The sequence below is a fragment of the Rhodofomes roseus genome (genome assembly GCF_022264815.1).
Source record: "Rhodofomes roseus strain CIRM-BRFM 1785 chromosome Unknown C8Q71scaffold_21, whole genome shotgun sequence".
Lineage (NCBI taxonomy): Eukaryota > Fungi > Basidiomycota > Agaricomycetes > Polyporales > Fomitopsidaceae > Rhodofomes > Rhodofomes roseus.
Window position 1 is genome coordinate 398877 of NW_025952977.1, and position 23106 is coordinate 421982.

The following is a 23106-nucleotide window of genomic DNA, read 5'->3' on the forward strand; positions in this document are numbered from 1 at the left end:
GCGCTCCGCGAGGAATATCCGTCCCTGTGCCATGCTTGGCACACCTAATGCGCTCGGCGGAGTGGCCTATAATTGTACTGGGAGCGCCTCAGGAGAGCATGGCGCCGTCGGCGAGACAAGGTGAGCTTTTGGACGTCCATAGAATATCCACATCTATTCCAAAGGGCGTCAGGGTACGCGCACATCCCATGTAGTCTACTGGGAATGTCTACTCGAATTTGCCCAGGTGATCTATGAGTTTATTTCATGCATCTCTAGCGCGGGTCTGAAGTAAGTGGGACAGTTGATGACCACGGGTATGCGGGTGCAGTCTACTCTATCTATGATGGGAGCCGTCAAGAGATTATGACACCGAAGTCGGAGAGAATATCGTTATAGTAAGTGGTAAGGGCAGGATTCAGCTGTGGGCATGTCGCCTGCTGCACCAAATCGACATCCGGGTGGCCTGCTGCTTCCAACGATTTGAGCGAAGGGAACAAGGCACGGACATAGTCGCAAAACTCGGAAATGGAAGGTGGGATGGCCTCCCTGCTACCGATGTCCAGTCGTCGCAGGGGAGCGCGGCGAGACGCAGTGCACGGGCGCCCGCTAGCGTTACTCGGTGTAGTACGGGCGAGGGACGCGGCATCCGGCAATTCATCGGCGCTCTGGGGAATATGAACCGGCAGCGCCAGGCTCTGTAACGCGGGGCAAGATCTTGCGAAGAATGCGTAAGATACGGGCGTCATCCCGTAATCTCGTGGAAGCCCGCACACGTCCTCGACTGCGCCGACAGCGAAGTGCTCCAAACTCGGCCACCATGATGCGAGATCCTTGGCGTCTTGGTCGTCGAGGCAAGGCGTCACGGCAACCTGGACGTCGAAGCGCTGCAGGCCAGCGAGACGCGCCAGTGGACGCAGCGTAGCGCGGTCCACTATGTCGACGTCGTCGAAACATTCTAGCGAGAATACACGGAGGCTGTCCGGGAGGTGTGCGAACACTTCGCGCAGCGGGCTTTGGGGCGCGTCAGCCGTCCACTGCACGTCAAAGCGGAAGGTTTCCAGGGTGCGGGATGGGATAAGCTGCAGCAAGGCCGAGGCCAGGGCAGGCTTCGCCTGGATTGTGAGATCTCGTAACGAAGGACAGATCTCCGTCTCCATTGCGAGCGAGGTAACACCCTCCAACAGTTCCTCCGCGTCTAGGTGTCGGGCGTCAACTGTCAGCGTGCGGAGGGCTGCGAAAGTGATAATTTTGCAGAATATCTCCATGGAGAGTGAGGTGCCGACATGCAGGACTAGTGTTCTGAGACTGGTGTATGCCGCGACACTACCGAGGAGCTGTGCCGATGTCGTGCCACGGACCCGCAGGATCTCCACGCCCGCCGACGCGTCGTGCAGCTCCTCGAGGTATCTCGTGAGCGCATCACTCGTGCATCCCTTCCGTCGGTTGTATCCGAGATGGATGTCAACCTCGCGCACGTTGGAGGAGATACCCCAAAAGTCGGCCGACTGGCATCCACCGTTGCGGAAGCGAATTGAAGTGAGCCTGGGCAGGGAAACGAGGCCACGCATTGACGAGGGTATCCGCACGGTCTCCGTCTGCTTGATGCTTCGGACACGACGCGAGTATGCGCGGAATCGCGCCAGTGCCCTCTCTTCTATATCACCTTGCCCTGGGATGTCCTGTAGGGTATTCAGCACGACCGCTATAATCTGCAGCGGAATTTCACATCTAGAGTCCACCTAGAGTCCGCCCGTAGCTGTACATGCGGCGTCGAAGGCAGGCGGAGCTTGTGATATGGTGCAGCAGACCATATCTCAGGCGCCGTCCACCCGTAGCACGGTGCCCAGTGTGAACTAGCTCAGGTCTCAGCTCACTCTAAGCTCGTTACCTGGGCCTCTAAACGGGCCTTGACGCCCGGATGGTGCGCGCCAACTCCGTAGGTCGCCAGACGACAGGTGGCCTATCGATGTGAATATTCTCCTGGGTAGGCAAGTCCGTTGCTTACCGCTTGATGTAGCAGCCGTAGAAGAGGCGTTACGCCGTCCAGGCGAACCCAAAGTCTGTCCAGCGCTGGATCAGACCAAGCCCTGCAGCATCGCGCGATCTGGCACAGCGACGAGCGGTATTCCTGCTCCGTCCAGGCGGAGCAGACCTCGAGGATGGTTTCTAGAATTTCGTCTATGAGGAGAGCGGTGTGCATGGCGGCGGCTGTGCAAGACACCCGCAGATGGGCTGCAAGAGCGGTTGCAGAGCCCGGAGAGGACGCGTAACTGCCACGTCGATGTGGTCCGGTGTAAAGTACTCTTCGCTCTTGCCGCGCTCAGCCGAGTGATTTTCGCTGTTGCAGGTCGGTTGCGCCGACATGGCGGTGGCACTGCAGATTTTGGGCAGCGCTGAAACTGATTGGCTGGCGCTTACAACTCTGCCTCACCGCGGTCGTATGGGCGAACGTTCATTCATAGCGCGTTCATACCCGCAACAGTACTCGCAGATCCGTACTTGAACCAGACATAGGTAATCAGCAGGTCCACTCAAGGTTCGCGATTTGGTACAAGTCATGATCATATCGATTGCATACGTGAGAACGATCGCATGGTGGTGATACGGTACATGAACGCAAGAACACTCTGCACAACGCCTATGCCCCTTTAGACCGCGGGGGGCTTGGTGCCGGGCTGGAAGGTGTACGTGAGGCCGCATTTGCCACAGTACTGGCGGTCGTTATGGAAGGCCATGAAGATGCCGGCACCGCACTCAGCAGAAGGGCACTCGCGGCGGAGGCGCTTGATCTTGCCGTCGGACTCCACCTTGTAGTACTTCAAGATGGACATCTTGACCTTCTTGTGCTTGTGCTTGATCTTCTTGGGAGTCTACAGGCGATAATTGTCAGAACGTAGGCAAGGGCAGCGGTGGTGGGACGGCTCACGTTGTAGGTCTTTTTCTTGCGCTTCTTCGCACCACCACGCAGACGGAGCACCAAGTGAAGGGTGGACTCCTTCTGGATGTTGTAGTCGCTGAGGGTGCGACCGTCCTCCAGCTGCTTGCCGGCGAAGATCAGACGCTGCTGATCAGGGGGGATACTACACACAACCGTCAGAATAAGTCCCCGAGATCTGGAAGCTGATAGACTGACCCCTCCTTGTCCTGGATCTTGGCTTTTACATTGTCGATGGTGTCCGAGGACTCCACCTCGAGGGTGATGGTCTTGCCCGTGAGGCTAGAGTCCGCTTGTCAGCACGTAAAGCCTCAGTGAGTCGTTGGGAGCACATACGTCTTCACGAAAATCTGCATCTTGACGGACGCCTCTGTCTGTCCAACGAGCTGAACGATGGAGTCGTCGACGAAGCGAAAACCGACTGTGAGTGAGCAAGCAAGCGCGCGCGATCTTATATTCGCCCGCTCACCGAGGCTTAGTCAGCGGGAGGAGGGCTGTTGATGGTCCGTGCGCAGATTGCAAACAAGGTTCAAGATCGCGTAAGATGTGGCAAACGCCGAGGCACGCCCGAGGGCGCGTCGCGCGTGACACGCGTCCGACGCGTCTTAACCGTGGCTCACCCGCCTCTCAGCCTACGCGACTTTGTCCACGGATTCCCGCTAAGACTGCAAACACTGCGGAGATGGACTCAGATGAAGACGTCCAGATGGAGAACACGGAGCAGACGCCTTGGACGGCAGCAAGCAAGGGGAAGGGAAAGGCTGTGGCTGCAGACACAGACGAGCAGTATGACAAGGAGAACTTACCCTGGTACGCTTGGTGTCGTCTCGAAATCTACGTCTACCTTACGCCTTTCTTAGGGTGGAGAAGTACAGACCTGTAACCTTGGATGACGTGGTGTCCCACAAGGACATCACCGGCACGAGTAAGCCTCACCGGTCGATCACGTATGCGCTTTACCACTAAGACGCGTTTAGTCGAGAAGTTCATAGAAACGAATCGTCTGCCTCACCTCCTCTTCTATGGACCTCCTGGAACCGGAAAGACGTCGACAATCCTTGCTGTGGCGCGTCGGATATACGGCAAGAACTATCGTAAACAAATCCTCGAGGTGCGTGGCATCCGTCGCACTCAGTCTGCAGCAAGCGCAAACATCTACGGTGCAGCTCAATGCCTCGGATGACCGTGGTATTGACGTCGTACGAGAGCAAATCAAGAATTTTGCCGAAACGCGTACACTGTTCCTCAAAGGCTTCAAGCTCATCATCCTTGATGAAGCCGACATGATGACGACCGCTGCTCAGGCTGCTCTCCGGCGTGTGATTGAGCAGTACACGAAGAACGTCCGATTCTGCATAATTTGCAACTACGTAAACAAGATCATCCCCGCCATCCAGAGTCGTTGCACTCGCTTCCGCTTCTCGCCCCTACCTATCACGGAGATCGAACGGCGACTGACTGGTGTCATTGAAGCTGAAGGGTAGGTGCCTCCCTATGCTCGACGGTATATATGCCGATTCCTTGAGCAGGGTCAACCTGAAGGAAGATGGCAAAAAAGCATTGTTGAAGCTCTCGAAAGGGGACATGCGCCGTGCTCTCAATGTGCTTCAGGCATGCCATGCAGCATACGACACGATCGGGGAGACGGAGATCTATGACTGCACGGGTAGTCCACAACCAGCAGATATAGAGACTGTGGTGAACTCTATGCTGTCTGACGACTTCACGACGTCGTACAAAAGTGCGTATCTTCTGCGGCAACTGGAATTGTCGGGATGAGACTAAACTTTTTCAATAGTGATCTCTGCCCTCAAGATGGAACGAGGTCTCGCGCTGCCCGATTTGATCAACGGGGCATACGAGTACATCGAGACGATTGAATTCAAACCGCACGCACGGATATACCTCCTTGACTTCTTGGCGACGACGGAGTAAGTCAAGTATGGAACACGGAAAGTTACGTCAGGGTACTGACAAAGATACATTGCTCAGGCACAGATTATCGACAGGTGCTAGCGAGAAGATCCAGCTCACCGCGTTGCTGGGCGCATTCAAGAATGCGGTGGAGATGACAGGGAAGTCATCATGACATTCATGTCGCATACTTCTTCCTCATTCATTTGGTAATTGACCTTGCTTTCTCGTGATTATCCATGTATATATGGTGACAGGGTCATTATTTACCTCTCGCTACATACATACTGCACACTCGGCCGCAGGCGCGGTTGTGGCTGATGGGAATCCCAGTCACGTGGTGCGCGTCACTGACACGCATCCACGCATGCAAGCCCGGCGTCGTGCACTTCGGACTCACTTCCAGTCGAGTTCCTGGCTACAGCCGTCCGTCCCAAGCCACTGACATTCCACTGCACATATCTCTGAATGCCTGCGCTGCTCGTCGATTGACCTCTGAAACTGGCTGCTGTCTTCGAAACATCATACATTAACCGATTCGCGCAACGACATGGCCTTCCCTATTCCCGCGCACCTTCCCCGAGGCAAAGACCCTCAAGATATCTCCACGAAAATATTGACGAAGATATCTGAGACGGGCACGAAGTCTCTGAATGCCTCACTAGCATCCTCCTGGGTGGCGGAACTTGACGAGACCATCGCTCAAACGAAGGTGCGCACTCCCCAGCAGGAGTTGGTGGTAGAGCTTGCCGCAGACTGACACACTAGCGCGTTGTTTACAGACACGCATACATGAGCGAATATCCAGCGACCTCCCGTATTTCAACGAGCAGTTGTCAAGCGCGAAATCGATTCAGGAGCGGTTACGGACGTTGACGGACAATGTGGATGCATTGGATGGTCGGTTGTCGGATTCAGAGGTGTGTGCTGTCTGTCCCCAGTGTCCTTGAGCTGACTCTCGAGCATCATATGCAGTCTGGTCTCGTGCCGACTCTGCTCGCAACTCTGAACAGGCATGCGCAGCTCGCACAAGAGACCCTAGACGCCTCGGTGAAGCGTCAAAACTTGATCCACCTCGTCGGGCTGAAGCGACAGTATGACAACCTCACTGCACTGGTGCACGGAGGTCAACTGCCGGAAGCAGTCGGGGCGTCTTCGAGACTTGAATCAGAGTTAGAGACTGCGCCGGAGCCGCTGACGCGGAGTGCGGTCATGGGGGAGTTAAGGGTACGTTCCTTGTTGCTCAGGAGTCATGGAATATATGCCCACGGTATGTATAGCGTAGCTTCGGCGCCACGAAGGCACGAATCGAAGAGCAACTCAACGATGCATACCTCCGGAGCGTGGTGATATCACCCTCCGAGCTTGTCGTCCGTCCGTCCGTGCAAGGCAGGTCAAACCTCCCATGATGGCTATCCCTAGCTCATGTAGGAGTAGTGAGACAGTCGGAGACAATTCTGTCCCTAGCGCCGGTGCTCTCGTCTCTCTCAAGCGCATCCTTGGCTGAGCACCTGAATCATCTTCGCCGCAACCTCACAACGCACTACGTCGAGTACATCGCCAAGCAACCTGTGAGCGTGGAAGCGTCTTCTCCCAGCACCATCGCAGGAGCAGCAGAGCACAAGCTCACTCTCTTCCCGGCACCCCCTGATAGCCAAAAGCTCGGTGCTCGCTTGGACGGATTGTCGACCGTCCTCAGCTTCCTGCACAAGCACCTATTGCCTCACTTACCTTTGGCGGAGCGGAAATCGTTCTCACTCTCCCTGTGCAGGCCCATCCGAGCGGCCGTGCTCAACAACCTCCTCATCCCTTCTCTGCCGTCCTCACTGGACGGGTTGCCGCAGTTCCTCCACTTGCTCAAGCGGGCGCAACAGTTCGAGCTGGACTACCTGAGCTCGATGCTGGGAGATGATGGAGGCGAGCAGGACATCAAGAGTTGGGCGAATGGCGTCGGGCTGCACTACGAGCGCAAGCGGCGCATGCAGCTGCTGGAAGCTGTCAGAGTCGTCGTCATGAGCCCCGAGGACGAGCGTCGCATGCTCTCCATAGATATCGAGGTCAAGCCCGATTTGGACGAGGGGAACAACGCGGTGTCTGATCCACAGCAAGATACGGCACAGGAGAGCGATGTCGAGGCGGCTTGGGATTTCGAGGACGAACAGCCGGCCGAGACGAACGAGACTCAGCAAGACGATCCGACGGCTGATGAGGATGGATGGGGCTTCGACGATGAGAATGCTGAGCCTCAGCCAGAGGAAAATACGGTTTCACCATCACTACCTCCAGCAGAGGATGATCCGGGAGACGCTTGGGGCTGGAACGATGACGATGCGTCCGAGACACTCAATGGGGACGACTCTTACGATGATCCGTGGAACGATGGGTGGGACAACGACGCGAGCAAAGAGACGGCGAATGCACCCGCGCAAATACCCAAGCCCGCGAAAGGACTTGCGAAGCTGACGTCGAAGGGGTCGAAAGGGAAGAATTCCACCAAGGGCGATGAGCCTCCATTACAGTCACCTGTTCCGGTTGCACCCCCGCCACCTACGCCATTAGTACCGTCGATGTCAAAGCCAGCGGCTCCCGCACCCGTTCTGAAGGAGGCATATGTTGTGTCCGGACGCACGAAAGAGCTTATGCAGCACGTCGAGAGCATCCTGAAGGAAGGCGCGGAGCTAGTGTCTTCAGGCTTGCTGGCGTCTCATCAATCTTCGAGCTCGGCACCGGGTTCTGTAGTCCTACAAGCAGCACCGCTGACGTTGGACGTTTTCCGCGCTGTCTATCCCGTCACCTTCTCTGCCATTCTGCAAGCCTCGCCGAAACCAGCCATGCGCTTCTCCAACGATTGCTTGTACCTTAGTGGGGAAGTGCAACGCTTACAGCAGTCCCTGAAGGGCCCTGCTATCGCTGTGTCAGAGAAACTTCAGGACTCCGCTGAACGGTTGAAGCTCCTCGGTGACAGCTGGTACTCCGACACCATTGTGAGTAGTCTCCTTGCGAACATTGGCTATGGATGGTGTTGATATGATTTGGTCAGGATCGACAATGTCAAGTGATCCATGAATTGCTAGACAAGGCGGCAGGCTTTGTTGAGATTACTGACCAGGATCGATTTGATGAATGCGAGAATGCAGTCAACCAGGTACTGCAACGCATACGCCGATTATCACAAGAGTGGAAGGTAGGTATCCAATGTCACCGCTCGTTTTTATCGACACGTAGCTTACCAGTGTTCATGCAGCGTGTGTTGAATAAGAGCAAATACTACGCGGCGCTCGGCTTCGTGGTGGATGCTGCACTGTCACGCATGCTGGCGGATATCCTGGCACTGCCCGACATTACTGCTGAGGAGTCGAACCGCCTGAGCGAACTCTGTCGCATCTTCAACGCGCTCGAAGGCCTCTTTGTGGAGGATCCATCGCAGGTAAGCGGCTCTAACTATGTACTGCAAGTCTCATCGATCGTACCTTCCACAGCCGTCATTCGTCGTGTCATATGTATCGTCCTGGCTCAAATTCTCTTACCTCTCTGAGCTTCTCGTAAGTCAAGGCTCTCGGGACATCATACTTCAGTTAACGATCAATCTTTCTGGTGCGACAGGAGGCGTCCATGGCGGATATATCGTATCTCTTCGAGGAAGGCGCCCTAGTGGATTTCGAGATTGACGAGTTGGTGAAGCTTGTGCGCGCACTGTTCGCGGACACGCCTTTGCGGGCGAATACCATCAACAAGTTCCTCAGAGGACATCCGACATCGCCATGAAAGTGCTAGTATTGCTACTTTGCCGCGGTTTCTTCTCGCGAGATGGTGGTATGAACTTGTTATTTACGCTGCTATGTAGTCGCTTAGTCATATATGTTCACACTTGTCACTCTTCGAGGTGGATAGTACAAGCAGCATAAGTGTCGAACTTTGAGCTTCCCCGAGACTGGCTCGATTGATGCTGTGCGCTGCCTTGGCGCTGCCAGTGAGTGCGGAGGTGGTGTGCAAGCAATCCTGAAATGGCAGTTGGGAGACGGCAGACGCACGGACCATCGCTGTGGCCAAATACACCCAAATACGTAGCCGCTCCTCGTACCGCCGGAGACGCGCGTTGTTGAACCCATCCGTAACGTTCCCGATACCCCTCCCCGTTCTCCCGGCTCGCCGAAGGTCACACAGACAACATGGCCTCCCTTGAGGTAGCTATGGCACTCGTTTTTTTGGAGGTCTTCACTGATTGGTCACGACCGCCTTCTATGATCAGTCTTTCGAATCCACGCTCAAAGACGTCGTCAATGCGAAGAGGTTGTCTGCTTCGAAGATGGCCAATTTGACGGAGATCGCGCTGAAATACATGAAGGTGCGTCAGCCTGCTCTACATGCTGTCTCACAACACTCATTCCCGCTTGTGTGTCCGGCAATGCAGAATGACACGCAGCTAGTCTCCGTTCTGTTCCGCACACATAAAACGTTGTCGCTGGCGGCCAAAGTCAACAGCCTTTACGTATTTGACGCGCTATCTCGCGCTGCCAGGAACCAGGTGAACAAGCATCGCCTCATTCCGCCCAGCGACCCAACGCAGGGCAACTGCGCGACGTTCATCGTGAAAGTCGAAGGTATTCTCGATAGTCTCTTTCAGGACCTCGTATCGACTCGTAACGAGACGCTGAAGGTCAGTACTCAACTTATCGACTGACACGGTTGCTGGCGTCCACCAGACGGCGGAACGTTTATGGGTAGTTGTATAGTCCTGTGCTCGGTGACGAAGCGTCTCGCGATGACATTGAGACATGTCGTGCGAGGCGTTTTTGGCTCTACCAGGTAGTATTGCGGTCTACCCATGCTGACTGTGCTCTATGATGACTCGTCGCGCTGTTGAACTGACCCGTAGCACGTCGATGTTGGAGAGCCACCGCGATCACATCGTGAACGCGTGCATACAATTAGCTACTTCCCCGCTATCACATGACCGTTCCACAGTCATTGTCTCTCCGCTCGCCTGCAACTCGACGTAGAAAGCCACAGTTCTAACCTAAACTCTGGTATGCACCACTTGCAGGAGAAGTCAAAGAAGGTCCTTGATATATGGGTCAAGAACAACACCTTCCCGTCCGCCGCGCTAGAACGATTGTCCCAGTATCTGGAGAGTCCAGCAAAAGGTGCTCGTCGTTGTCTATATTTATTCGCTGAGTGTAGTTTCTGTTCGCGCAATTCAGTCACTTTGTTTTCGACCAACGTCTGTTGCGAGTGAGAATTGAAACTGAAATGTGATCTGTCTTCGTCAGAACCCGAAGGCATTACTGCCTCTAGGCCGGCAGACCCACGCAGCCCACCCGCACCGCCGACTTCCACGACACCGCCGCAGCCTCCCCCTGTTGCCGACACAGGTGCGGTAACAAACCTAATCAACCTTCTCGCCAAAGCCACCAATGCAACTTCTGTGCCCACCTCGAGGTGAGTTTCAATGCGGCATCGTGTAAAGTGCACCTGCTCAATCGCGCTTCTAGCCAAACACCGACAAATACAGCCACTCCCGCCTATGCGTTCACGGCCGCACCGACACTGGCTACAGATCCTCTGGCTTTAATCCAGCAGCTGGCGCAGGCAGCGGGATTGACGAACGGAGTTCCTGCACAGCCCGTACCATTACCCGTGTCATTAGTCCCGTCATCCTCATCTGCAACAAGTGCTGTTCCTGTATTGCCTCCTGACAGAGGTCCGCCGCAGCCTCCGCCGTATCCAAATGATCATTACGGTTCCGGTCGTAGAGAGTCACCCCATGACACGTATGCCGGACCAGATCGTGGCAGAGACCGTGATGATTACTACGATGAGCGCCGTGACCACAGAGGCGACTACAGAGGCGGCCCCAGAGGCGATTTCCGCGGTCGTGGTCGTGGAAGACGGGTAAACCGTGACAGGTACAGCGACCGGAACCGAGATCGAGATGGGGGCCCTCAATGGAGAGGCAGACCAAGTCGGTCGCGCAGCCCGCCAGGTAGAAACGGCGGGAGGAGAGACAAGCCACCGTACAGCCCGCCGCGGAGGCCACCCCCCTCTCGATTCGCCGACCAATCAGCCGCCAGGGCGCCCGGAGCAGGGAAGGACGAGTTCGGACGGGACATCAGGCCACCATCGCCGGACAACACGCCATCGGGATCCGTTCGCCACAGTAGTGCAGATACCCACTCTCCCCCTGCGCACAGACCTATGACAGGCGCCCCCGTAGATCGACACCGAGCGGGATCCGACGCTCATTCGCCGAGACACGACGGACCGTCTTTCCCCCCGCCGCCACGAGCCCCGCCTCCCGCTCCTGCACAGGGAGGACTAGATACGTTCGACTCGACTACCTTCGATCCTACGTCGCCCGCATCTTGGACGGCGCTGGGGAACGCATGGAACGTCACACATGGCTACTTGCCCGCTCAGGAAGAACTCATGGCCTACGTGCTCAGCGGCTTCAGTGCCTTCCCGACCACGGACCAGTTCGTGGAAGGGAGCGGCAGCCAATGGGCCGGCCAGGGTAACACTTACGGTGGCGACAATGTGTACCCCGACGCAGGGAGCTGGCAAGGGAATGGAGGAATGAACGAGGCAGCTGCAGGCGTACAAGGGAGCGATAGCTCGTACGGCAACGGCCGAAACGAAGCTTATAGAGACGAACAAGCGCACGGACAGGGCATGCCTCACCGCGACAATACCTTCGGAATCGCCGGGCCTCAGGCCGCGCAGTCGTCGTTGTCGATGCCCGGGAGAGGCGACTCGGTCGAGCAAGAGGGCGGCGGCGACGCGGGCTCCGCAGGCGGGAGGATGCAGAAGGTCGGCGACAGATGGGTCTTCGTCCGAACAGCGCCGGCGTGACCGTGGCTGCCAGTTGTACTCTTGATACATAGCGCCCCGTACTACTTTATCAGCATGCATGCATGTCACCACTCGTACATACGTTATACACTGTCGACTCCGTTTGTATGCTCTATACCTGCTAGCTCGTATTGGTATCCGTTTTCTCGTGCGTCGAGCCGGCGATTTGTGTAGAGCACCCTCGCGTGGTATGCGGACGGCTGTGGCTGGGCGAAGGGGTTCGGCCAGTATGTCAGGTAGCAGATCACAGCGCACGCGATGCCGAGGAGGCTCCCGACGATGACATCTTCTTTGTGATGCCTCTGTAGCAAATCGTTAGGGTAAGGAAGCGGAGCAGTCAACAGACGCACATAGTCTTCCAGACGACTGATCGCGACCCAGGTAGCGAATAGCAGAGGCAGCAAGGAGAGGCTGAGCCTCGCAAGCCTACTTGCGAGGAAACTCCTTGCCACAGTGGGGCGCGTGATGCACCATGCGCCCGTCATGCCCGCTATCCAGAGGGACAGAAACATCATGCCTGAGAATGCTGTGGACGAATGGCCGGATGGAAACGATTTGCGTCCGTCGAGGATCGTCTCGACGTCACTGCAGTTAGGTCTGTAAGTGATTGTCCCTGGAGGCGAGGTCTACACGGCCCTGACCCTGCACACGCTTTCGTCGCTTTGTCCCACTTGCAGCGCGACAGGAAGTCTGGACGCAATCGGCCTATGACAAAATGAAATTATGTTCATCTTCTCAACTGACTTCTGTACTCACCGACGCGGTTTTTGAGCAGTTCTGTGGCGACTTCAGCGAACGCTCTAGTCATTATCACAGCTCACGCCAGGTGTTAGCCCCACTATAATTGCAGACTCACCGTGTCGCGTAGAGAGCGAGAGCGCTGTGGTGAAGGTCTAGAGCGGAGCGCCTTAGACATGCAGTGACGCCTATCACTGCGAAGGGGGCGACAAAAGCGATGAACCAGTTCAGGTCACCGCCAATCCTGGCAATGAAGCATAGCCCGTCAGACCGTGACAAAAAAGAGAACGTAGAACGCCTACGCACTGGCTTTTGTGATGTTTGTGGTCGATGAGTGGGTCCTTGTGATCGAACTCCCTCTGATACGGTGGCAGCCCTTTGATGTTCCATGCGATGAACCATGCTCCAGTCGCTACCACCCTGTTTCAACGATGGTCAATGTTTTGCATCTTGGCTGAAATCGGCCAGACCCACCAGTCTGTGATGTAGGATCGATCTAGCCAGTCGAAGGCGTCCTCTCCAAAGACGTTTCTCAGTCTATCGCGTAGGGCGGTCATAGTGGTCATAGTGGCAAGTCTAAGAAGCTTGGCTTCAACGTCTAGCGATATTCATGACGGTAGCTTGGTCTGCAGAATGGTTGTCGCATGCCCGCGCGAACGGTGAACAGAAAGCCAGAATCACTGCAAAATCACTGGACGACCTTGGATCGGTCCCCACCCTGGTCAATCTCGTTGCTCGTGCAGTGTATATTCGTCCCATGCCGTTTCCCGCTCATCTTCGGTGCGAAAAGCATGGTTGTAGGATACAAACAGCTTCCGCCATGCATGATACAAGGGTCTCCGACCATTTCAGACAAACTCCTAGGTGCGACCGGATGGATATCCGTGCGCTGCGGACGAAGACAACAACCGATATGCAACCAACCGCAGGATGATACTGGACATACCTCGAGGTTTGCGGGGAATACGCGAGTACAATTTAGGGAGTGTTTGCTGAGTTCAAGTCAAGCACAATTCTCCTGGGCCCGCACTTCAATCGTGCGCATACCTTATCGCCCGTTGCGACGGTTGTACGATGGCGGGTGAGCTGCGAGCTGCAGGCGTCGAAGGCGGGGCAGAGCTGGGGCGACGGTGGATGAGAGGCAATGCGAAGATTGACCATACATACGCGGAAGGTCAGGCACTCTCAGGGCTCATGAGAACGGTTGAGAAGACGTTCGCCGCTGTCTGTCCAGGAATAACTCAGCCACTGCGTGTGCGTGCCAAGACGGGTAAGCCACGTAAGTAGCGATCGACTTGGCGCCCGGCGGTACGGATTCAACCCTTGTGTGACTGTCAGTCACGTGTGACAGCACGCGGTCGTGACAAGTCTATTGCTGACGCGACGCGCTTCCCGTCTTTCTCCCTCGCCCTCCCAACCACCCCTTCTCGTCGTCTTCCACGATGGCAAAGGGTCAAAACTCAGCTGTCCCGAAGGGGCAAAAGTCTATTTCCTCCTTCTTTGGTGGCAAGCCCGCAAAACCGCAGCCAGAGCAAGCCCCAAGCACCGCGGACGAGGAGTCGTCCGACGCCGAGGTCGATGACACCGTGACGCAGGCAGTCAGCACGTCTAGAAACGCGGCTCCCGACGCGTCCAACCTCCCACCCATCCACGACATACCTGCCATATTTTCTGACTTGGTCTCGCGCGTCCCCGAGATCAAGGCTGTCGCAGAGCATCTTGAAGGGCGCAAGATGCGCGTCGCAACCATGTGTTCTGGTACGGAATCTCCGTTGCTTGCACTTGACCTAATCCGCCGCTCCATCGTTGAACACTATGGCGTGAATATGGAGTTCGATCACGTCTTCTCGTGCGAGATTGAGCCTTTCAAGCAGGCATACATTGAACGTAACTTCAAGCCACCGCTGCTGTTCCGGGATGTTTGTGAGCTGGGAGATAGTCACGCGTGCGTATATTCGCTCTCATGAGTCCAACTGCATCTGAGAAATACTGCCAGGACGACCGCTTATGGGTCGCTCGCACCCGTTCCCGGTGACGTTGACCTTCTCGTTGCTGGCACCTCGTGTGTCGACTATTCAAACCTCAACAACGAGAAGCAGGACATCGATGACAACGGGGAGTCAGGAAGAACTTTCCGCGGCATGATGTCCTGGGTGAAGAACCACCAGCCGCCTCTCGTTATTCTCGAGAACGTATGCTCCGCGCCATGGGACCGCGTCGCGCAGTACTTTGAGAAGATTGGTTACAGTGCCGACTACCTACGTGTCGACACGAAGAATTTCTACATTCCACATACCCGCACCCGTGTATACCTACTCGCTGTCAACCAGCGTCACTCTAGCCTTCCTGGCAAGTGGAAGGATTGGATTGGTAAGCTCAAACGCCCGGCATCGTCCACGTTGGACGCGTTCCTTCTACCTTCGGACGATCCGCGTATCCATCAAGCGCGGGAGAAGCTCGTGTCTGAAAGCTACAATGGTGTCGATCGACGGACCGGGCGCACGGACTGGGGTCGTTGCGAGTCTCGTCACCAGCGCGGGAGATTGGAAGAGGAGCTGGGGCTGAAGCGACCATTGACCGGTTGGGAAGAAGGTAATGCCAATTGGTCCATACTAGGGCGCCGTTGTTTACTCGCTTGCAGGTGGTTACTGCAAAATGCCCGATTTTGCCTGGAACGACTGGGGAGTCGGACAGGTAGAGCGCGTGTGGGACTTGATGGACATCAGTCTCTTGCGCTCAGCGAAGAAGGGAGTAGACCCTTCGTACAAGACGTGAGTCTTTCAGAGGGTTCTCTGTCGGTCGCATGCTCATATCATCTATACAACAGTCAAGTATGGAACTTGTCGCAAAACGTCGATCGGGCGATCGGGTCGAACAAAGTCGGTATCTGTCCATGTCTAACACCGTCCATGATTCCGTACATCACCAATCGCGGTGGACCGATGGTCGGTCTTGAGGCCCTGTCGATGCAGGGTCTGCCGGTGGACGAGCTTCTGCTCACGCGTGAGACCGAAGATCAGCTCGCCGACCTTGCGGGGAATGCAATGTCCACGACCGTCGTCGGCGCCTGCATCATGGCTGCGTTGGTAGTGGGCAGGAAGCTACTCAAAGAAGGCGACGACGACGCAACGTACGAGTCGAAGAACGACGTGGCGATGGATGTCGACGACGAGGACGAGGACGAGACTATGGACGTGGACCGGGCACCTGAGAAGGACGTTCCTGTCGAGGAGCGCATTTCGGGCGAGGACCAGCTGGTCGAGAAGCCGCTTGACTTGGCCTCAACGGCCGAGACGCGGTTGACTGCATTGCTCCAGAAGGCCCAACAAAGCGCACGTCTCTGCGAGTGTGAGGGCCGCAAGGACATCACGGACCGTCAGCTGAACCGTTGCGTGGACTGTGGTTCGTCGTCCTGCGTCAAGTGCGGTGGCCGTCCGGAGCACAATTTTGAGGCGATCGACGTGAACGCTAACACTCGTCTGCCTCCTCTTGCATTCGCGAAAGAGCTCAAGGCGACTCTACCGATGTCGCTATCCCTCGCAAACGTCTCTCGGGAGCTCCTCGACAGCCTCCGGGAGGAGACGGGCGTAACCATCCCAGAGAAACGATGGGGTTCGTGGTGTGAGGCCGTCCTGCGTGTCGCTGCGCATGAACTCCGGTTTGTCGAGCCCAAGCGGCAAGAAATCTGGGCGGCGACCTACCAATCGCCAGTCGCCTACCTCGAGCTGCAGCTGAACCCGCAACAGCCGGAGTGGCGCCTATTTGCGAGGCCGGAGGGCGACGAACCTGCCAACTCGGAGATCCGGAAGCTGCTCGAGTCGCCCATCGGACGCTTTGTGTGCGAGGATGGCCTGTTCAGCGGCCGGTGGGACTTCGCCCTGCCGTACACGACGTCCATCCAGATCACGATCTCTGGCAGCGAGCCGGTGCCTTCGTGGGAGCAGAAGCTCGGTCTTCAAGGGAAGGAGTTCCGCGACAGGATGGTCAACTCGCGGCTCGAGATTGACGTGGACGCGAAGGATCTTGAGCACTTTGACAGGGACATCTCGGGCGCGTACACCCTTCTCGACAAGTGCGGAACTGCCAACTCGGCGCTGCACAAGAAGGCCACTGACGCCCGGGACGCGCATCTGCCGCCCCTGTTCCTCCTCCTGGACCCTACGCGCTGCGGCGACCCGGTAGACGACAGCTTTGTCATTTCCATCAGCAAGGGCCGCTACGAGTACGGTGAGACGCGGCCGATAATCTGTCAGCTTCAGTCGAAGTGGCGGCAATCGGATACCGATGAGGAGGAACACATCCGCTGTCAGATCCCGTACAAGTGGATGAAGGCGTCTGACGTGCAGCTAGCGGTGAGTCAATACAATCCGCGCAGTAGACAGCTCGCTCATATGGTCGTTCTAGCCTGTTGCCGGTCATGAGGCCCATTACGCCGTGCCAGGCGACCAGCTCGACATCAGCGTCTCGATGGAGGCATGCCGCAGCGCGAACGCCTTGCTCGTCTGTCGCGTGCCGCTCCTGGACCAAGCAGGCCCCGAGTGGCCTCGCAACGCGTGGAAGGAAGTGGACAAGGTTCACGAGCGCGTCACCTTCAAGGCGCTGGCGTGGCTCATCGAGCGCATACGCAACGTCGGAGGTCGCTTTAGCGACTGGCAAGACGCCGAGCTGCCTGGGGCGCACGTCAACTGCGAGCGCTGCGCGCCGACCGCGCCGAATCTGCTCTGGACGAAGGTCAAGAAGCGCGTGGTCGCAATCGAGGACACCGCGCAGGCCGGACAGTACGAGCGGGATTTGAAGCGTCGCCCCGCGCCCTTTGTGACGCAGCTGAAGCTCGACAAGAATGGTGTCGGTGTTGTGCGTATCGGTGTCAATGTGGCATCTCTGATGCATCGCGCTATGTCGCGGTTGCCGACAGCGGGCAGAAAGGGGAAGGTATCCGTGTCGTGGCGACTCACCATGGACTTCCTCCCGGCGGCGAAGATCAAAATGCCGAAGTTCAAGCTCTCTAGCAACAGGCATGACTCACTGCACGCTCAGCCTCCTAGCTTCAAGATCCCGCTGCGTCCGGAGCAGCTTCGCTCGCTGACTTGGATGTTGGCGCAGGAGTCGCCCAACGCGCCTCCGTTCATCGAGGAGGAAATCTCGGAGGCGATCATGGAACCCCTCGGATGGCGTGCTGAAGGCCGCGCTCAGCGCCCGGTCCACATACGCGGCGGAGTCCTCGCTGACGAGGTCGGGTACGGCAAGACCGCGATTACGCTTGGTCTCATCGACTGCACCGCCAAGGAAGTCGAGAAGGATTTCCGTAAGATGCAGGACATGAAGGGCAAGATCCCCGTGAAGGCGACCCTCGTTGTGGTGCCACCGCACTTAACGCGGCAATGGGGCTCGGAGGTGAAGAAGTTCGCGGGGAAGCGGTTCAAGGTCGTAGAACTTGCGACTGCGACAAACATCAACTCCCTCACGATCGAGGAGGTTCAGGAGGCCGACATTGTCGTCGTCGCGTCGAACCTATTCCACAGCTCCGTCTACCTGGCTAACCTCGAGGCGTTGGCCGCCGCAGGAAGCCTGCCTCTGCAGGACGGTCGGTACTTCAATGCGCGACTGGGGAATGTACTCGACTCGCTGCGCAACCAAGTGGACCGTCTCAGAGACGATGGCGCGAACGCCGTCATGGACAAGATTTTGGAGGGAAGAAAGCTCGGTAGGTATATCATTGCAGCGCTTTCCTACTGGCTCACGCCTTGTGTAGATGAGGATGAGAGCAACTTCTTCGTGCCGACGAAGCGGCTGAAGGGCAAGAGCTATCGTGAGGTTGCCGAGGTCGCAGAAAGTGGGAAGAAGCAGCCTCCGAAAGTAGAGCCAAAGGTGAAGACGAAGGCGAAGAAGTCAGCTGTGCCCGACTCGATACCCGCGAACGCTTCTGTGAGTCCAAGAACTGGTCTCGTTATGGAGGTTGTCATTCCTGTTCGCAAGGCATCGGCCGCTTCCAGCGCGACGTCAGGAACGAGTGAACCCGAGGAAGACTCAGATACACGGCCCAAGCGACGCAGAATCATCCGGAAGGTGATGTCTTCGGACGAGAGCGCAGGCTCAGACGAAGATAAACCGCGAGTCAAACGTGGTAAGAAGGCTGCCCCTGCGAAGCGGTTGACAAAGAAGAAAGCAGTCGACTCGGAGTACGAGGCATCATCTGCTGAAGAATCGGGTTCAGACGCTGGGTCACTTGCAGAGTCGTCTGACGAGGACATACCCAAGAAAAAGCCGGTAAAGTCGAAGCCAAAGCCAAAGCCAAAGCCAGCAGCGCGACGCAGTAAAGGGCACAGCAGTGACGCGACGACTCCCCCGATGACTGATGACTCGGAGGCTATGAGTGTCGACGAGGAGCCTACATCTAAGGCGAAACCGAAGGCGACGAAGAAGCGGAAGGCTGAGGACGACGACCAGCGCCCCGCGAAGAAGCAGAAAAGGCGAGAGGACACCGATCCCTGGAAGCTCAAATCGCCCGCCGTAAGGCGAGACTGGACCCAGATGAAGGCGCCTCCGCTGGAGATGTTCCACTTCGCTCGTAAGGTCGTCGATGAGTACACGTACCTGGACGGTAAGATCCACTCTATGGTGACGAATATCACGGCCGAGCGGCACTGGGTGCTCTCTGGTACTCCACCGATTCACGATTTCGGCGCGCTGAAGACTATCTCCGCATTCCTCAATCTGCACCTCGGTGTAGACGACGATGGCGAAGGCCAGTCGTTGCAGGTCAAGAAGCGCAAGCGCGAACAGACCGGTAAGTTAGACCGCCGCAATCGCTGAGCGATGTAGGCTCACCTGTGTCCAGCCGTCGAGAAGTTCCACTCCTTCCGGGAGGTTCATAGCCTAGAATGGCATGCGCATCGGCACGAGTTGGGACAAGGCTTCTTGGATCGTTTCGTCCGCCAGGTAGGTGTTTTTCTATTCGATAGCTGAAGAGGAGTCACTGAAGATTGGGTGCAGAACATCGCTGAGATCGACGAGATTCCGTCGACCACCGAGATCAAGAGCGTCAACCTGCCGGCCGCTGAACGAGCCATTTACCTAGAGCTCGAGCATCACCTTCGCGCCCTAGACATGACTGTCAAGCGCGGTAAGAAGAGCGAGAGCGACCGAGAGAAGCGAGTAGCGCAGGCACTCGGTGAAAGCGGGTATGTTTGGGTTGTAAGACTATCTCCGTGGCATTGACTAGAATTGCGTAGTACCGCTGAGGAGGCATTGCTCAAGCGATGCTCGCACTTCGATCTCGACACGTCCGACAAGGAAAACGCCATGAAAGCATGCGAGGTCATCGTCGAGGAGCGCAAGAAGCAGCTGGACAACTGCAAGGCAGAACTTCTCAAGAAGCTCGGCGAGGCCTTGAAGATGGAGCAGAAGATCGGCAAGGTCGAGGGCGAGTCGCTCTTCCGCGAGTACGTTCGCGTAACACGCAACGAGGGCGTCGGCGACAAGGACGCCACCGAGCAGGCCCAGGAACTCCTCAATGAGGCGCAGATTCCAGCTAATCTGAAGGGCGTGACGAACAAGCAGGTCGATGGCAAGAATAAGGGCAAGGGCAAGGACGAGGGCCTGTCTAACAGCAAGAAGGAGCAGATCTGGGAACACCGTGAGCAGACCCACGAGATCCGTCGAATCACCAAGGAACTCGTCGGCCGCGTGCGATCGCTTCGGTACTTCACTGCTGTGCGAGACCTCCAGCGGCAAAGGGAAGTTCCACCCGTCGTGTCCTGCCCTTCGTGCGGACGAGACGAGGTGCCCATCGAGGAGGTCGCTGTCCTGTCTTCGTGTGGCCACATGGGCTGCTTGAAGTGCGTCATGGAGTGTGCGGATAAGGAGGAGTGCGTCTACGCTGCCTCGGGCGCGTGCAGAGCCGCCGCCCGCGTTCTAAACGTTGTCAAGGGCGACACGCTCGGTGTCGACGATGAGGCTCGTGATGGTCGTGGCAAGCACTACGGCCTGAAGCTCGAGCAGGTTATTCATCTCATCAAGTAAGTACCGAACTCATGCGCCTCGGGTTCCTTTGTTGATGATCGTTCGCAGAAAGACCATTCCGAAGGAAGAGCGTGTTCTCATCTTTGTTCAATTCCCGGACCTCATGAAGAAGGTCGCGGAGGCTCTCTCTGCGAATGGCATCGAGTTCCTCGAGATCAAGGGCTCGGCCTCGCAGAAGAGCAAGAACCTCGAGAAGTTCCAGAGCGACAGCAAGGAGCGCGCTCTGCTCCTGAACGTCATGGACGAGAGCGCGAGCGGGGCGAATTTGACGTCCGCGAGCCACGCTATCTTCCTGTCGCCGCTGCTTGCGCCGTCGCAGGAGATCTACGACGCGTGCGAGACGCAGGCTGTCGGGCGGTTGAGGCGGTTCGGCCAGACAAGGCTTGTGCACATTTGGCGGTTCCTCAGTACGAACACGATCGACGAGGAGATCTACGAGCAGAGGACGAAGCCGAAGAGGGTGTAATCTTGTGTAGGGTTTGTTATATAGGACCATCATCTCATGCTCTTAGATATCGCATTGCTTTCGATCTCGCATGGTGTTGGCATGTATGATAGTAATCTTGGTGCATTGTATTTAGACCGCTTACTTATTGGATGTCACTAATATATTGTATGCTGTGTGACGGAGCATGGAGCTGAAAGTACCTGGTTGTCATGCCTCAAACGCCTCGTGGATGGGGATGAATACGTTCAACTCGCCCGCATGTACGACACGTGTGTATGAATAGCGACAGAAAACGAATAATGATAGTCGTGAGGGATAGATTACACTTGCATGGTGATACAGCGTCCCGTTCAACATAGTAGCCCAGGCCGTCTACTTGGCCGACATCGAGTAGCCGGTCGTATCCAGGACCTGCTTGCCACAGATCGCACATACTCCACGTTTGTATGCGCATCCTAGAAAGACATCAGTCCCCGTCCAATACTATCCGTCATGGCAGACTCACCGTGGCAGTACTTGGCCCTGTTCTGCGTCACCGTCGACTTACAGTCCTTACACTTCCCCTGGTACGGCTGTACAGGTGGTGATGTCAGCGTGTAGACAGGAACGCGCTGAACATAAAGCGCACCTGGAACCTGTTCTTTGAGCTCCCAGGTCTGGTCAGCAGCTTGTTCTCTCCGACTTTCCGAGAACCATCCTTGATGCTCTGCGAGCTCGAGGTGAACGGGTCGGGAGCGGCAAGTTTGGAGAGTTTCTAAAGTGCCCGGTCAACGATTGCATCAATCTTGTAACGTCAAGATGACTCACAGACTCGCATTTCTTACACACCATGATACAGAGAGAGAAGGAAGTAAGGTGGTGGTTAGTGAGCAAGCCTGCCACTGGGCCGGAACGGCGTGGCTGAGTCGAGGGTGGCTGCAGCAGATCTAGATCCATGACTAAAGTGCTGCGCCCGATAAGGAAGGTGTAGTGATCAGCCCGGAACTCAAGCTCACAAACTCAAGGTTCGCATGCAATGAGTCAGCTCTCACTTGACTTGCATTTGCCTCGGTGTATAGAGAGATAAATACCTATAGTCAACGCTTGAGAACCCCGTTGAATTCATCACATTTTACGGTCAGAAAATGTCTCCATTTAAAATGTCTGGCTGTCGATCTCAGATGCGCAGGGTCAGATTAATGTATCCTACATCACAGGGGTCTTCCGTCTCAGTCAGTCAATTCACGCCAACGAATCTGCCTTCCATTTCAATAGCATCCATACAACCCACCGTCGTCGTTCTTCCTCAGTCTCTTCGTCCGCCCCCTCAACACTCCAAGGCCTCCGGCGGTCCCCTCCGACCTCTCGCTCTGTAGCCTCCTCCACCTCCAGTCCAGCATCGGGAACTGCCTTCAAAAATGACTCTACAGTATACCTCCCCGTATGAAATCCTGCGACGAGGATGATGCGTGCGTCAGCAGTCTTCTTCAAGGTTGTTGACAGAGTGCCAAGGAATTTCGAGTGCAACTCCGGGTTCCAGAGCGTGTCCGCCGCGATTACAATGTCAAACACGGGCGCCGCGGATGATGTTTCCGCAAAAGGGGCCAACATAGGAGATGGGTCGCTCCCCCATGCGTAGGGGATAGCGTGGCAATGGGTGAAGACCTCGTTCTTCTGGACGTTGTCCGCCAATGTCGAGATCAACTCATCATCAGGATAGTCGCTGGTCACGACATCCACGTCGGGGTAGAGCCGTGCGATCAAGATCCCAGGCAGGCCTGCCCCTGCACCGAGCTCGAGCACGCGCAACCGATTGCCTCCGCTCGTCGCGCGCTTGATGTGTAGATCAAGGTGCAGATCGTGAACGTGATCAGCGATGTACAGGGCGGATACCCATATGGACGATGCATGGAGTGCCCAATTGGCCGGTTGTGTGTCTGGTGTCGTCAAAGTGACGGTGAACGGGGTATCCAATGGGTCTTCATCAGGGCCTTCAGCTCCCTCTGCCGATTCGTCCTCTCGTCCAAGATACTTGTATCTGAAGGTTGCACCCGCGGACGAGAGGGTGATGGGTGTGTAATCGTAGAGACTCCCCAACGACTCTGACAAGAGATCCTCAGGGTTCATCTTTGAACAAACAGGTCAGCCAGCTGGAGGCGAACTGACCATCGGCTACTCACCTTCGCAGTCGGGAAGAGACAGACAGGCGCCTAACTTGCGAGCGCGTCGTAGCCACGTG

General features: G+C 56.4%; 9 protein-coding genes across 9 annotated transcripts; 4 read left to right on the top strand and 5 right to left on the bottom strand.

Moving 5' to 3' along the window:
- Window positions 1-264: 264 nt before the first annotated feature.
- Window positions 265-2414, bottom strand: C8Q71DRAFT_260158 (uncharacterized protein). The gene is made up of 2 exons (XM_047917364.1): window positions 1988-2414; window positions 265-1661 (listed from the first exon to the last, which is right to left on the bottom strand). The coding sequence occupies exons 1-2, from the start codon at window positions 2180-2182 to the stop codon at window positions 336-338; spliced, it is 1521 nt and encodes a 506-aa protein (XP_047775507.1). The 5' UTR covers window positions 2183-2414; the 3' UTR covers window positions 265-335.
- Window positions 2415-2630: 216 nt separating this feature from the next.
- C8Q71DRAFT_860975 (ubiquitin-40S ribosomal protein S31 fusion protein) lies at window positions 2631-3273 on the bottom strand (the record flags this gene model as incomplete). Its single annotated transcript, XM_047927848.1, has 4 exons — window positions 2631-2852; window positions 2909-3062; window positions 3116-3199; window positions 3254-3273. The coding sequence occupies 4 exons, from the start codon at window positions 3271-3273 to the stop codon at window positions 2631-2633; spliced, it is 480 nt and encodes a 159-aa protein (XP_047775508.1).
- A 244-nt stretch (window positions 3274-3517) lies between these two features.
- Window positions 3518-5114, top strand: C8Q71DRAFT_777229 (P-loop containing nucleoside triphosphate hydrolase protein). Its single transcript, XM_047924697.1, has 7 exons — window positions 3518-3727; window positions 3778-3842; window positions 3895-4028; window positions 4084-4397; window positions 4447-4658; window positions 4716-4848; window positions 4910-5114. Exons 1-7 carry the CDS (start codon window positions 3600-3602, stop codon window positions 5004-5006), a joined length of 1083 nt encoding a protein of 360 aa, XP_047775509.1. The 5' UTR covers window positions 3518-3599; the 3' UTR covers window positions 5007-5114.
- Window positions 5115-5221: 107 nt separating this feature from the next.
- On the top strand, window positions 5222-8711 carry C8Q71DRAFT_777230 (uncharacterized protein). The gene is made up of 9 exons (XM_047924698.1): window positions 5222-5543; window positions 5614-5751; window positions 5807-6058; window positions 6112-6220; window positions 6269-7815; window positions 7872-8015; window positions 8076-8258; window positions 8311-8373; window positions 8435-8711. The coding sequence occupies exons 1-9, from the start codon at window positions 5382-5384 to the stop codon at window positions 8594-8596; spliced, it is 2760 nt and encodes a 919-aa protein (XP_047775510.1). The 5' UTR covers window positions 5222-5381; the 3' UTR covers window positions 8597-8711.
- A 190-nt stretch (window positions 8712-8901) lies between these two features.
- C8Q71DRAFT_910097 (uncharacterized protein) lies at window positions 8902-11680 on the top strand (the record flags this gene model as incomplete). Its single annotated transcript, XM_047929071.1, has 6 exons — window positions 8902-9015; window positions 9081-9176; window positions 9243-9488; window positions 9876-9975; window positions 10102-10270; window positions 10324-11680. The coding sequence occupies exons 1-6, from the start codon at window positions 9001-9003 to the stop codon at window positions 11678-11680; spliced, it is 1983 nt and encodes a 660-aa protein (XP_047775511.1). The 5' UTR covers window positions 8902-9000.
- An 83-nt stretch (window positions 11681-11763) lies between these two features.
- Window positions 11764-12975, bottom strand: C8Q71DRAFT_713951 (lipid phosphate phosphatase 1; the record flags this gene model as incomplete). Its single annotated transcript, XM_047920946.1, has 7 exons — window positions 11764-11982; window positions 12031-12265; window positions 12322-12385; window positions 12437-12480; window positions 12537-12662; window positions 12725-12838; window positions 12893-12975. 7 exons carry the CDS (start codon window positions 12973-12975, stop codon window positions 11764-11766), a joined length of 885 nt encoding a protein of 294 aa, XP_047775512.1.
- An 864-nt stretch (window positions 12976-13839) lies between these two features.
- On the top strand, window positions 13840-21004 carry C8Q71DRAFT_260424 (uncharacterized protein). Its single transcript, XM_047917366.1, has 10 exons — window positions 13840-14363; window positions 14415-15010; window positions 15060-15189; window positions 15246-16770; window positions 16823-18122; window positions 18171-19205; window positions 19257-19357; window positions 19412-19599; window positions 19651-20436; window positions 20489-21004. The coding sequence occupies exons 1-10, from the start codon at window positions 13861-13863 to the stop codon at window positions 20904-20906; spliced, it is 6582 nt and encodes a 2193-aa protein (XP_047775513.1). The 5' UTR covers window positions 13840-13860; the 3' UTR covers window positions 20907-21004.
- Window positions 21005-21260: 256 nt separating this feature from the next.
- C8Q71DRAFT_714117 (PDZ-binding protein) lies at window positions 21261-21719 on the bottom strand (the record flags this gene model as incomplete). The annotated part of the gene is made up of 4 exons (XM_047920950.1): window positions 21261-21343; window positions 21394-21460; window positions 21517-21642; window positions 21696-21719. The coding sequence occupies 4 exons, from the start codon at window positions 21717-21719 to the stop codon at window positions 21261-21263; spliced, it is 300 nt and encodes a 99-aa protein (XP_047775514.1).
- Window positions 21720-22006: 287 nt separating this feature from the next.
- C8Q71DRAFT_777247 (uncharacterized protein) lies at window positions 22007-23067 on the bottom strand. The gene is made up of 2 exons (XM_047924699.1): window positions 23048-23067; window positions 22007-22994 (listed from the first exon to the last, which is right to left on the bottom strand). The coding sequence occupies exon 2, from the start codon at window positions 22992-22994 to the stop codon at window positions 22110-22112; it is 885 nt and encodes a 294-aa protein (XP_047775515.1). The 5' UTR covers window positions 23048-23067; the 3' UTR covers window positions 22007-22109.
- Between the last annotated feature and the right edge of the window lie 39 nt (window positions 23068-23106).

Excerpts from the sequence above, each read along its gene's own strand:
- C8Q71DRAFT_777247 (XM_047924699.1), bottom strand. The coding sequence starts at position 22,994 with ATGAACCCTGAGGATCTCTTGTCAGAGTCGTTGGGGAGTCTCTACGAT.
- C8Q71DRAFT_260424 (XM_047917366.1), top strand. The coding sequence starts at position 13,861 with ATGGCAAAGGGTCAAAACTCAGCTGTCCCGAAGGGGCAAAAGTCTATT. Across the intron at positions 18,123-18,170 it reads TTTGGAGGGAAGAAAGCTCG|ATGAGGATGAGAGCAACTTC; the intron begins GTAGGTATATCA and ends CGCCTTGTGTAG. Across the intron at positions 19,206-19,256 it reads GCGCAAGCGCGAACAGACCG|CCGTCGAGAAGTTCCACTCC; the intron begins GTAAGTTAGACC and ends ACCTGTGTCCAG.
- C8Q71DRAFT_260158 (XM_047917364.1), bottom strand. The coding sequence starts at position 2,182 with ATGCACACCGCTCTCCTCATAGACGAAATTCTAGAAACCATCCTCGAG. Across the intron at positions 1,662-1,987 it reads TACGGCTGCTACATCAAGCG|GACATCCCAGGGCAAGGTGA; the intron begins GTAAGCAACGGA and ends AATACCCTACAG.
- C8Q71DRAFT_777230 (XM_047924698.1), top strand. The coding sequence starts at position 5,382 with ATGGCCTTCCCTATTCCCGCGCACCTTCCCCGAGGCAAAGACCCTCAA. Across the intron at positions 8,259-8,310 it reads TTGTGGAGGATCCATCGCAG|CCGTCATTCGTCGTGTCATA; the intron begins GTAAGCGGCTCT and ends TACCTTCCACAG. Across the intron at positions 8,374-8,434 it reads CTTACCTCTCTGAGCTTCTC|GAGGCGTCCATGGCGGATAT; the intron begins GTAAGTCAAGGC and ends CTGGTGCGACAG.
- C8Q71DRAFT_777229 (XM_047924697.1), top strand. The coding sequence starts at position 3,600 with ATGGACTCAGATGAAGACGTCCAGATGGAGAACACGGAGCAGACGCCT. Across the intron at positions 4,659-4,715 it reads CTTCACGACGTCGTACAAAA|TGATCTCTGCCCTCAAGATG; the intron begins GTGCGTATCTTC and ends CTTTTTCAATAG. Across the intron at positions 4,849-4,909 it reads GACTTCTTGGCGACGACGGA|GCACAGATTATCGACAGGTG; the intron begins GTAAGTCAAGTA and ends TACATTGCTCAG.